Here is a 13,039-nt window from a genome sequence, read left to right on the forward strand (position 1 = left end):
ACCACAGGCATATCAACACTTACAGCAGTGGATTTAATTTGGATTTCAACTCAAGTTTATTCAAAATTTGAATTGTTAGGTCTTGTGGCTTTAATTCTAGGATTCTTTGGTATTTAATTCGCAATACCACGAGTTCCTCTTTTTTTGGTACATTTTCACTTTGTATTCTAGAGAAGTAAATTTGTTGAATTTTACAAAGCTTGTTGCCTGTCACTCTTTTTTTATTACTTGTTTTAAGACCACCGAGTCATAATACAAGTAACATACCATGTAAATATATTAAGTTTACTTATCATGCACCACAACTGTATCCAAAATGGTACCAAGAAGACAAAGTTCAGAAAAGGCACGTCTAGAATGATTGGACGATGTATACACAAGCTGCATCAGAATATTTCTCTATGCTTAATTAAAGGAGTAGAGACGGAATACTGATAGAAAGAGATAACTCATTCAATATTAAACCATTAAAGTAAAATCTGCACGGAATTCAACCAAAGAGTGGCATTTAATTATGTGAAAGGAATGCAGAACTATCATGGTTAATAGAAGTCAAAACAGGCAGGTAGAAAAAGTGATAGGACTCCCATATCATGAATTGGTGCTATGACAACAAAGCAGCTATCTGATAACATTTTAATGTACATCGAAAATAAAATCTGACAGTTACACATACCTTTATGTTGCTGAAATAACCAGCACATAATAGAAAACAAGACTTGACAATGTTTCAAGATCTACTGTGAAAATGTCTAATATTAGTGCCATATTGCAGCTAGGGTTATTTTGGTTTGCTAAGTTTCTGATAGCATGTCCATGTAAATAAATAAACTTTTATTTCATTTGCTCTTCTTATTACACACAATTACAATCATAATGGTTCCAGATACGAATGATTCAAACTTGGAAATGTTAAAATGTCTGTACATAAGTTCAGCCCAATTCGTGGTCCATAAAGCTTGATCCCTGTGAAAGTCCAATATCGACGTCATGAGTTAAGTCCCCTGTCAATGAAAGTACCCTAGTACATCCGAATGCTCTGAATAATCTGAAATATTGCTGAAATAAAAATTGAAAAGAATGGTGAATACAAACTAATGTTCATGGTAATATATTTATACAATACGTGTAGTGATAAGTAGAAAACATGAGAAAAACTCAAAGTTGTGAGAATGCAGTCTTCCCTAAATTTCATGGAAATATACTAAAATTAACAGTACAAGTATTTCTTTGTAAGCGAGCCAACTTAACGGTTTATGGGAATAACTTAGTCAAATCCAACTATTCCACTTTTAAAAAGTAAATTTTACAGTGAAATCTAATATATCTGGGCAAACCCCTCAATTCTCAAAATAAAATACAATAAAATTCAGTATCCACCCATAAAAATGTCATAGTCAAAAGAAAATAACCTGAAATACATGTTTTTCCTTTCACATCTAAAGAAAGAGAATTTACCAAAGAGAAGTGTGTAAAACCTCAATAATAAGCACTTCATAAAAATAAGCATAGCATGGAATGCCTTCCAGCACTTTTACAGCAAAAGTAAAACTAAATGAAAATTCAAATCCAATATAAAAATGTGCTTATCTTATGATTTTGAACTTTCATTTTATTCTGTACCAACTTAAAAGAATATTTATCTATTAACATTATTTTGTTCTGTTATAACTTTTCATTCTTGCTTTCTTTCCATTCTATTATAATTATTCTTCTGATAATATCATATTAAAATGGTTAATAAGCAAAGTGTCATAACTTGACATATTTGTATTGTGAAGCACTTTACTGTCAATAACTGTACATAAAATCCGAGAGTTCTTCGAAGGGTTTGATGCTCAACTGTCTGAACAGAATTTCCAGGAATTCAAAATGCAGTACAAGACTATAATTTTTAACTGCCAAGTGCTTAAACCATCTCTGATATTCTTGAGCAATCAGATTTACAAATTTGTCATTATGGCAGCCAAGACTGTAGTTGCTGTCAATTAAGACAAACTAGACATCAACAGATGACTTTGTGAAAATTCCCTGCTATGACCATCCATCCAGGAGAATTATTGAAAAGATTTTCAATGCATTCCTTGTGGCAGGATAAACTAGATTAGTCTTCTGGGGAAAATCCTATATCAATTTAATTTTCCATTATGGAGTAGTAGCAATAACAAGATTTTCAAGATGGTAGCAATGGGAGCCATATCGAATTGTCAGATTGGCACCTTTTTCATTAACTACCAACATGAAAATTCTGGTGACAACACAATTTTGATATTACTCTCCATCTAGACGAGTAGCAACTGGATTTTCAAACAGGCTACTGTGGAGGCCGTATTGGTTATCTGATTGGCACATTTTATGCATGTTTTATGGTGTTTTTGTGTTTAATGTCATTTTTGAGCACATAATAAGCCAGGAAAACCTCGTGAAGAACCACCAACTCACGGGAAGATACTACCTAGCTTTCTCACATACCAATGATGGCTAAGATGAGACTCTACCACACACAAAGGTGAAATATCAATAATCTATAAAGGTGAGCAACTATCACTCAGACGACCATACACCTTTTGTTTTAAGAGCATGAGATCATAAGACATGTTCTGGTGAAATCACCATGCTGATATAACTTTCCATTCAAGAGGAAAATGTATAACACAAAATTAACAATGGCTGTTATCACAGCCATTTTTGATAGTCAAATTGGCATCAGTTGCATTTAGAATAAACTAGACAAAATAAGATTTTTTGTCAATTAAAAAAACCAACATTGATATGACTATCTATTCAGAATATGTTGCAATAATAATGGATTTTTTTTAACAGAACCAATTTCGTTTAGGACCAACTTGCACATCATATGGAGTCTTCTGGTGAAATCCCCAAGCAGATATGACTTTACAAACGGGAGGATACGTGATATGAATTTGAAGACGACTGCAATGGTGGTGATACTGGATGTCAGACTGGTACCATTTTTTTTAGGTCAAACTAGACATCATAAAGACTTAGTGAAAGGCCCATGTTGATAAGCTGGGTGGACTCGTTAGATCCCCATGCAAAATGATTTTAATTTAGGACCAACCAGACATCAGAACAATCCTGGTGAAAACCCCATACTGATATGACTTTCCATTCAGGAGTAAGAATAACAGGATTTTCAAAATGACTACCACAGTGGCCGTACTGGACATCATAACAGCACAATTTTCATCTATGGCCAACTTGACATCATATGAAGCCTTTTAGTGAAAACCCCATTTGAAAGAACAATCCATTCAGGAGTAGCAATAATAAAATTTTCAAGCATGACAGCCATATTAGATATTGATCCTCCAAATTGTTTAAGAGTGGCAATAACAAACTTTTGCTAGTTCATGGAGGGACCCTGAACAATGGACAACAGGCCATCCCATAAGCTCTTTTGGTCGATGACAAGTACAGCTAATAAGTGAATGTGAATTTTCAACGGCCATTTAAAATGGTATAAAACATCCAGCTACATAAGCTGGGCTGATTAAAAATCTCAAAGCCTGACCTTCATTTATTCATTCACACCATGTAAGGACCTAAAGTTACATTCCAATGATATGGCATGGTATTTCAGCTGAACTGAACAGTAGTTTCAATTTCTAAGTGCCTCTGTGTCCTTGGAAAAAAGCAATTGGCTCCTATTTTCTCTTCATGATTTTAGTCAATAATATATTAAAGGTGCCATTAAAACCAACAAAATAAAACTAATTTGTTTCCAAGTTAATGATTTCACAATTTTCCAAGCTGATACTTTAACAGAGAGAGGTGGGGTGGGAGACTTTGACTAAATGTACCATAAATATGGGTATAATAAAAATAAAACTTTTATACAAACCTGATCCACATACAACAAAGATAAACAGGGCCAACAGCCAGGGTCCTACAGGGTATTTTTCCTCCTGGGGTTTCTAAAAAATAAACAGAACCGAATAAGTTAAAACAGTAAGTAGTTTAAAAGGCTACTATCAAAATGAACGCTATTTTCAGACAAATGTCATCAATAATATGAAATATCAGGGTTCATCTTTCTCCATAATACAGAGGCTTAAGCATAATCTGATGATAGATAAATACCGATGCTTTGGGCAGTGATTGCAACAATCTAAGATTTTTATTTTCGTGGGTCTTTTTCTATTCACACTCTTGGCACCATCAGAAAAAAACTGTGCCAAAGAATAACTGTAATTAGTTCAATCTGCAAAAGATTTTCCAGAATATCCTACATAATATGGCAGACATTTCAGAGTAACTTTTCATGGTAGGGTCATTCCTTGAAAAAACACCAACACAAAACACACCTTTTAGTCCAGTGTGGATGTAATCCATCTTAAATTATCTCTCATAAACATAGTGTATTCCTAATATGCTAGATTTTCCAACTTGTTTCTCTGTTAAAACCTCATACAATTTTTTGTTATGTTGTGCTTATCACTAGCAAAATTGCTAATATATAATTATCCCGTTTTAAAAAAAAGTACCAGCACTAGACTATTGCAACAAATTATGAGAACTTTATATAATAGTTGCTATTACTACTCTTTACTTTATTAAGCCCAATCCTTAATTTGATTTCATGGTGGGATTTTTTATCCAGCGACTAGACCCATCTATGGTTCTGAACTTCTTTTACTCACTTTCACCACTTATTGTTATAATAAATACAATATAAAATAAATATTTTGATATATCTTAACTTTGATTTGACTATCTGGGTCTTTATTTACTGATATTTCTTTCCATTACTGTCTCTGATATAATTAATTTGTTCCATTTGGGCCGGTTTCGATCCTCGAGTTTCCATCCACAACTTCGTTTGGGTACCGTCTGGATGTATCTGATTGACTCATCTGGTACTACAATGTAAGATACCTCCCCCGATATTTGTATGTGGGGTGATACATAAATAGCAGCTGTCTTACACTGTAGAACTAGCCATTAGCGGCTGTATAGTACTAATATTAGTACCCTTACTCGTACCTCGTAGACACGACAAATCAAGTTGAGGCTACGACATCGCAGCTAGCGGCTGTAATGCTAATCAGTTGTTACAAGACCCCCGTACCGACTTAACTCTTGATTTATTGGAATTGCCAACACGTTTTCAATATACGTTATCTAAAATTTCATACTAAATCAAAACATTGATATTCCTAAAGTTTACCATATTACAGAAATGTGTCGAAAACTAATAGTACAGTAATAGGATATACCATATGTCAAATCAACATATAAAGAATACAAACCAATGTTTTCGGTACATTTCCTCTTGAACTGATATTTTTGCTGTGCTTTTCGTTCTGGAGCCTTATCCTCTGTTTCGCTGGCATTTTAAAGTTTGATTTGTGTCGGTTTTATGAAGAACAAATTGAAAATTTCCGTCAGATATTCTCGACCAAATGCTTGAACCAGTCCTCGAAGCCACGTAGAGGAAGTGCGTAGAAAAAGTATCTAATCATTCCACTTAAAAATGTAGTTCTACAAGAAAACCTATCATAACTATGGTATTTATTGACATTTATTCGCCAGAATGATATTTAATTATAGTTCTATTAAAGATCATTTTATAATTTTGAAATACAAACCATGTCAGAATGCACATTTAATAACTTTTGGATAAGCAAAGATAGCGTATGAATATAGACTTTATTTTGTTTACGTGTACGAGAACATGTTCAGTGTCGCGAGATAAAAGATGGCGATTCCCTTTACATGTGCGTGGAGACTGTTTTTCTTGACAATTTATCTATACATTTTGTTTATGATATATCAGAACGCTTGCAATATAAAATATATTAATATCCACATTGATCAATATTTATAAATATAAAAATTGACGTATGGCCACAAAAGCGTAGCCCAAAAATATACTTTGACAGTTGCCCCCTCCACAACCTCCGCATGCACAATCATTCCCGAAAAAATTTGAGTACATATGAATATGTTGGTGACTGGATACCTCTGCCCATAACAAAGACGGCCAATTACAGATTCAGTCCATACAGATTTCATTTGGAAATAATGACTGTCGAGCTCGGCACATTACAGATTCGGTCCATACAAATATAATTTAAATTGACTATTACGGTTGATAGTCCTACGATGTAATACGTAGCACATATTTTTGTTTTGGTGCTACGTCTTACTGCCTAAATAACGGCCTTGTATAGAATGCTCCCAAGTCGACTGACTGGAGACCGACAGGTAACATTTTCAGCATATCTCGCACATATCAACATTCTTCCACAAATTTAAATCTGATTATACTTACTGTCTTTGTCCTGATGCAGTCAAAATGTGACAGTAGCAAATAGATGCATTTTCATGTTCTATGCAGCTGGTAGTAATCCAATGGAAGTCGGGAATGTCAGTATCAGATTTCGTTGAAGAATGTTTCTTTAATGAAACGATTTTTGTTGTTGTTGTTGTTGTTGTAGGGCTTAATGCCATTTTTCAGCACACGATAGGCTATACATGGTGGCCAGTATTACTGGTGGAGGAAGAACCTGGGAAAACCCTGGAAAGAACCACTGACCCACGAGAAGCTACTGGCAAGCTTTCTCACCTACCTACGTTGGCCGAATCCAAGACTCGAACCCATGCAGACAGAGGTGAGATGGCAGTGATCTGTAACGGAGAGTGCTTTAGACCACTCAGCCACTCTGGGCCCCTTAATGAAACGAATAAAAAATATACTAATGTTGAAGAAATTGTTTAGATAGTTTAGTTTTGTTCAAGATATTGATCATCTTTTCAACGTCTTTTGGCATTCCTGTCTTCCTTTGTATTCCAACCATCTGATATGTTGGACAATGGAGCTTGAAGACACGTTCATTTGCTTGTGTGAGAACTTGAATTTATTAGAAAAAAGATATCAGAGTTAAAGACCACCAAAATCAACGTGACTTTTAATTTGTGGAAAAGTTTCTATATATGTTGCCTAGTGTGTGAGATATTCTTGAAAATTTTGACGCTTGTTCCAATGTCAGTCAACACTGGAACAAGGCTATTATTATGGGCAGTAAGACTACACCAAAACATAACTAACGTGATACATTGTAGAACCAGGTCAGCTCATACCATCATGTATCTGGTTTGGGTTCTAGTTTTATTTTAGGTGATCCTTTCCTTTGCCATACCATCAAACAATGTCAGTTTGGGCAAAATTTCATAGTTATTTTGTGATCCCTACCTTTCATCTTCTGTGGCTTTGTAACACTTCTTTTATTGAGCATTAAATAGTAAGCAGTGTCAGGTTGTAGAACACGTGTGTTGCTTTTTGAAAGATTCAGCAAAAGATTGATCTAAAATAAAAAAGTACATTAGCATAGATTAAATAAAATGATATTCTGTTTTTCTAAAGTTTTCTTATAATCACAATTTATAGGTATGTGTAATCAATTTCTAGAAAATTACACTCATAACTGAAATAGTTGGTACTAAATGTCTACATGACCTGTATAACTTGCACTTTAACTGGATACAAAAATCAGGCACAGATACACTGAACATAAAACCGTTTCGTTGGCCTAATGGTTAGAGCATCCGCCTCAGATGCGGGAGATTCCCAGCCGAGTCATACCAAAGACTTACAAAAATGTACTAAAGCTGCCTCACTTGGCGCTCAGCAATAAGAGGTTAGTGTTAGGACTGGTCAGCCTGGTGTCAGGATAATATGACTGGGTGGGACATCATGCTACATGTCTGCAGCATGATGCCCCAATGCTAAACATCACTATAAACTGCCACACTGCAGACATCGTAGTGATATGACTGAAAAATTGTTAAAGCTACCTTAAAAATCCAAGAAAAACACACACACACACTGAACATAAAGAAACATACAAAGCTTGTTTAAAACTGTTAAATTAGGTGACAGTTGACAAGGATATATCAATATTACTGTTATAGAAATTGTAGACTGATAGGCTTAGTACATAGTATTAAACTGGCTCCAAAAGTGATGGGTCGATTTGGTTAGACTGAGTTCATTATTTGATGAGAGCATTAATTGTCCAGCTGAGTAATACCAAAATGGAATACAGTGTCAACTTTGACAGTGACTCAAATGGATTGACATGTTTAGCACTAGAAAAAATGTACCTGCCAAAAGTAACACAATCCAGTTAGAAAAAAGGTACTTAACTTAATTTCGCAAAGAATTCATTTATGATAAATGAAACAAAAGGGACAAGTGTAGTAGACTAAGATGCAGAGATGCTCTCAGGTCATGAGACCATAGATTTATTGCAAAAATGATCTAGAATCACTCAGCTTTTAAAACCTAATGGGGGAAAGATCGTACAAGTTATATTATTTGCTTCCTGCAATTTCTCTATTTTTTTTAATTAGGTTGATCACATCATCCTTTTTCCATTTCTGCATAGTAAAAATTAATCCTATAACTATGGAGAATATTGTTTGAATATTGTGATGGGGATCTGTTGGAGTATTGGAAAACTGTAGAGGTATTCAGACTGAATTATTTCCTGGAGGGGTAATGAAAATTGATCCATCGATCAGCCATTAGGGAAGTGTCTAAAGCACAACAGCAATGTTGAAGTAAAATATAACTCATTTCTCTAGGAAAGTCAGCAGGACAGAAAGATGATCTGTTACAGGTGAAACTAGAGAGAAATGAAAATTTGATGGTATGCTAGTAACTGAACATAGCACAGAAAGTAATGAAATAGAAATAATTGGCAAGAAAAACTACAGATTTGGTAATGCAGAAATGACAGAAATAACCAAGGAACAACATTCATAAATTGTGGAAAATTGTTTTGGATATACGTACTGAAAACTAGTTCCTGTATCTATTCAAACGGGCCATAAATGCAATGGTACTGCTGTCATAAAAAGCTGCCTGTGAAAGGGGATTCAGTTCACAAAGCAAAATTTAAACTACTCCAAGGAATAGGCTAACCACAGACCTTTGAAACTTTCACAGAAGTAAGAAAATATCAGAATAAATGAGAGAGAAAAAAGGAAAATGTGGGTGTGTGTGTATATATGTATATATATATATATATATATATATATATATATATATATGCAAAAGATTTATTTTCTGTTTTACTTCTAAGACATTTTGACAGGAGTTTCAAAGGCCAGTGGGCTAACATTTAAAGTAGTAAATAAACTGATTACTATACAGATGTGTGTATATATTTAGTCGAATAAATTATTTTCAGTTTGCAAAGGATTTCTTTCAAGGGGAGTGATAAGAAACAAAGAAGAACATTTACCAGCTGAACAACAATTTGGCATTCAGATAAATGATACAAATCAATAAATGCTTGTTTTAAATTTTTCTACACCTTATATTAATTAACATCAGTTACCATTCTGCATAGTTTACCTCCCCTGTCTTCGATGCTTCCCACCCACCCCACCCCAGTGGAGGTATGTGTGTGGGACCTCCCCCTTTTAAGAAAGCTTTTGGCACCATCTTAAAGGAAGATGGTTTATCTGGCTCCAAATGCATATTAATATGGGGCTTGGCGATGGGTGCAGAAATTGTCCTCCTTATTCAAAACCAGAGTTTATCCATTTTTCCAGGATGAAAATATTTCCAGTCAGAATGTTAACAAAATCCAAATTTGCTTTGATTGCTTTATTCATATATATGTATACAGGAGAAAGACAAAACAAATGATGTAAAATGATTTTCTTTTCCCGTCCAAATACTGTGGTGCATTAAAGCTTATATGTTGATGTTTAAGCATCTAATTCTGGGCTGTATCACAACCTTATCTTTAACTCATTCGGCCCCAGAGGTTTTTGTCATTTTTGTCTGAAATGTGCGTAGGAACGAGATTTGGGGTGCTATTTCTGAATACATCGTAATACAGCTGTTTTCAACAGATTATCCATGAGACTAATGCCTAGTTGTATTAGAAACATCAATTTCCATTGGTTATTTTGCTTGCGCATGAGCAGAAGGGTAAAAGTCGGAGTTTTTTTTTTTTTTTTTTTTGCTTAATAGACCCATCATTTTCGTATGGAGACCGCAATTTATTCCAAATGCCACCTTATCCTAGTTTTTGCAAAGGTTCACCTGTCTGTGTTCAGTTAAGACCGGTATGCCTTAGATCTGAGGCCAAAAGGTCTAAAATCCGGACACAAAATCGCATTCCGATCTCGAGCGAATTTTGGGTGAAAAAAAACCGGGTCCAAAAAATGAGCTTTTTCTCTCTGTATTTTGTAGTGCAACTAGAACTTCCAGATTATTTGATACCATTTTAGAGCTATATCTGTCTGCTTTTTTTTAATACCACCCACGTTGGTCTATCTTAAATGGCCTCGATGCTGCAGGGCTTTGAAGTAGCGTACAGCCTCATCACGCCTACAGACGGGATCGGGGCCGAATCGGTTAAGAAAAACAGAAAATGCAAATATGACTGAATTCATGCTCATTGAATATATAAATGTCATCGGTATCATGACAATTGAGGTTCATCTATTCTTCGTGGTCATTTCACTGTGTTTTGGTCATATGACTTAGAAAGCATGGCAGAAACTATACATAGTAATCAATTCTGTCTGGTAGGTGTACCCAGGTTATAGTTAGAAATAGGTACAGTTTATACTTGCTTATAAGTCTAATTGAACTGCAAACAAGAAAGATGCTGATCTGCCATCACAAAATGCAACTGCAGATCAGGGTCTGTGCTTCTTGTTCTACTGATTACTTCTAACAAACTGCACAGACCCAGATCTGCTGGTCCGTTATGCAACATCAGATCTGGGTCTGTGCAGTTTGCTCTAGGATTCATCTTATAAGCGAGTGTATATATGGTATAAATAATGAACTGCCACTAGAAGCAATTTAATTTTATTAAAGTTTTCAAAACATCAATTGACAAATTCTAGAATGTAGATTTTCTTTTTGATTTACCCCTGAAGTGGAAGCTGTAAAGTTAGTAATCCATAACATTAGTGCAGAGGCGTAGCTATGATATTTTGCGCCCGAGGATGAACTATAAAATTGGCGCTCCAGCCCCCTCCCCGTTTAATCACATTTTTGAATATTACCCTTGTTTACTTATTATAATGTAACGTTGTAACCCTCATTTTGGCGCCCCTGTACCTTGGCGCCCGGGGACATATATACCCCCCTGCCCCCCCCCCAGCTACGCCTCTGCATTAGTGATCACTATGGTTTGAATTGATAAACACAGGTATGAAGACACCTGTGTATGTGTCCTGATGTACGTTTATAGAGGTTGTGTGAAAATTGTTTTTGACTGCCATTTTCTGGTGAAGTTTTTGCAAAAAATAAAAATACTTATTGCAGGTGATTAAAACATTGTACCTATTTTAATTACATTATTGTAATCTAGTTTATTGCATTCTAACACTCCTTTCTTTTCTTATGCACATAGCTATTTACATGTTCTATTTACATATATTTTTGATAACATTAATTATTCAACTATTGTTTTAAGCTCTAAACCAAGACAAAATGTAAACAAAATTTCTTTATTTGTAACAACAAATATAATGTGATTTACTTAAACGATCCTATCTTATTTTACTTTGTGATATGTTTTGTTCTCATGTTTTGGGGCAAGCTCAGATCTCCCAAGGGAGAGTTCAATTTTTGAGTCAGCTAATCCTAACTTATATAAAATTTATAAAACATTTTATGTTTAATGCATCATCTACTAAAAATTATGTAATAAACTCTTGCCTTGGTTCTTGGTGATCATAGGTCACTGTATTAAATAAATCTTGTTTCAGGAGATGTAAACAATGAATGATCTCAAAACTCTCAAATAAGCATTTGATAAAATGACATGTGAGACATTCACTGATTATCCCATACATTTCTTTGGTCATTCTGCATTTCCAGTTGTTTAAACACTTAGGCAGCAAAGTACAAGATAAAAGAGGCATGAAAGCTTATCTCCTGGACTTCCCAAAAACCACATTATTGAACAAGTGCCCAAAGGTCATTATGTCATTCCCTCATACATTGCGTTATTTAACTATGTTTTGTCAGGGTTTATTGGAACAGCTGACCTGTAGAACAAAATATGTGTAACCAAGACCTTATTAGATTTGTAAAAAATGTAAAAGCAACAATAAGTTATTTTTATTACCATCTTCCAAGATGAGTGCCACACTCCATGACTTGTCTGGGGACCAAATAAAAAAGATCATTGATTTTTGTTTTAGTATTAATTATCATAAAAACATTTCTGTCACATTAATTTTGAGGAAACAATATCTGGCAAAAGCCATTCAAATTTTGGGAGTTCTTATATATTAATACAGTGAAACTCTGGTTCCACTAGATATCATTGTGTTATGTAATGAATCGTGCAATATCTAGATCAGTGAGTTAACGAATGAAAGTAAGCATGTGTATCCACTTAGCTGTATAGGACATGGAGTGGGGGAGGGGGCATGAAACAACGTGCTTCACAGATATTGTTACAAACTAGAGTGTTGCATATTCAAAGAGAAATACTTAAAACAGTGATAACATATTTAGTATTTATTGCTTTGGCAGACAAACATTGGTACATACATATACATGTGTAAGAATATAGGATAGTGAAAAGTGTAAATAGATTATGTGTACTCGGCTACATTGTGTCCATAATAGTAGGGCTTCAGATTAGCATTTTTTTTATTAACCTGTTCATCATTACATTTTTTTACATTCATTGCTGATGGAAGGTACCAGAGTATTGGTTGGCTGAAAAAGTACCATGATCCATACTACTGGAAAAAGTACTGCAGTAAACTGGTATAATGGTAACCCGGTGCACCTTCAGTAATGAAATCAGTGCTTTGGGGCATTACACAGTTAGTTCCACTTTATGTGTGGACTCCTTGTAGGTTTGTAGCATTATTTAGTTTTCCCCGCTGTGGTCCTCCCCCCCCGCTGTCTGAAAGGTTGTAAAGGGGTTATTATATGTTGCCACCAGGTCTTTTGTTGTGGGTATCTGTGAAAAATCAAAAAGAATTTTGTTCGAAAATTTAGTTAAATATATTTTAG

The 13,039-nt window shown here is 34.7% G+C and overlaps 2 protein-coding genes across 3 annotated transcripts in view; one reads left to right on the forward strand and one right to left on the reverse strand.

Annotated features, from left to right (window-relative positions):
* Nucleotides 1-622: 622 nt before the first annotated feature.
* LOC149799835 (stress-associated endoplasmic reticulum protein 2) lies at nucleotides 623-5,475 on the reverse strand. Its single transcript, XM_089959245.1, has 3 exons — nucleotides 5,274-5,475; nucleotides 3,866-3,938; nucleotides 623-1,059 (listed from the first exon to the last, which is right to left on the reverse strand). The coding sequence occupies exons 1-3, from the start codon at nucleotides 5,355-5,357 to the stop codon at nucleotides 1,022-1,024; spliced, it is 195 nt and encodes a 64-aa protein (XP_089815371.1). The 5' UTR covers nucleotides 5,358-5,475; the 3' UTR covers nucleotides 623-1,021.
* A 197-nt stretch (nucleotides 5,476-5,672) lies between these two features.
* The window catches only part of LOC149799836 (eukaryotic translation initiation factor 2A-like), a 62,941-nt gene continuing 55,574 nt past the window's right edge, over nucleotides 5,673-13,039 (forward strand). For both annotated transcript variants that reach the window (XM_089959243.1, XM_089959244.1), the window contains exon 1: nucleotides 5,673-5,741. In XM_089959243.1, coding sequence (XP_089815369.1) covers nucleotides 5,723-5,741 — 19 coding nt within the window. In that variant the 5' untranslated portion in view covers nucleotides 5,673-5,722. The remainder of the gene's footprint in view (nucleotides 5,742-13,039) is intronic.

This window comes from Sinohyriopsis cumingii, chromosome 5 (assembly GCF_028554795.1).
Source record: "Sinohyriopsis cumingii isolate HCF-2022 chromosome 5, ASM2855479v2, whole genome shotgun sequence".
Taxonomy (NCBI): Eukaryota; Metazoa; Mollusca; class Bivalvia; order Unionida; family Unionidae; genus Sinohyriopsis; species Sinohyriopsis cumingii.

Excerpts from the sequence above, each read along its gene's own strand:
- LOC149799835 (XM_089959245.1), bottom strand. The coding sequence starts at position 5,357 with ATGCCAGCGAAACAGAGGATAAGGCTCCAGAACGAAAAGCACAGCAAA. Across the intron at positions 3,939-5,273 it reads GAAATGTACCGAAAACATTG|AAACCCCAGGAGGAAAAATA; the intron begins GTTTGTATTCTT and ends TTTATTTTTTAG. Across the intron at positions 1,060-3,865 it reads CTTTGTTGTATGTGGATCAG|CAATATTTCAGATTATTCAG; the intron begins GTTTGTATAAAA and ends TTTTTATTTCAG.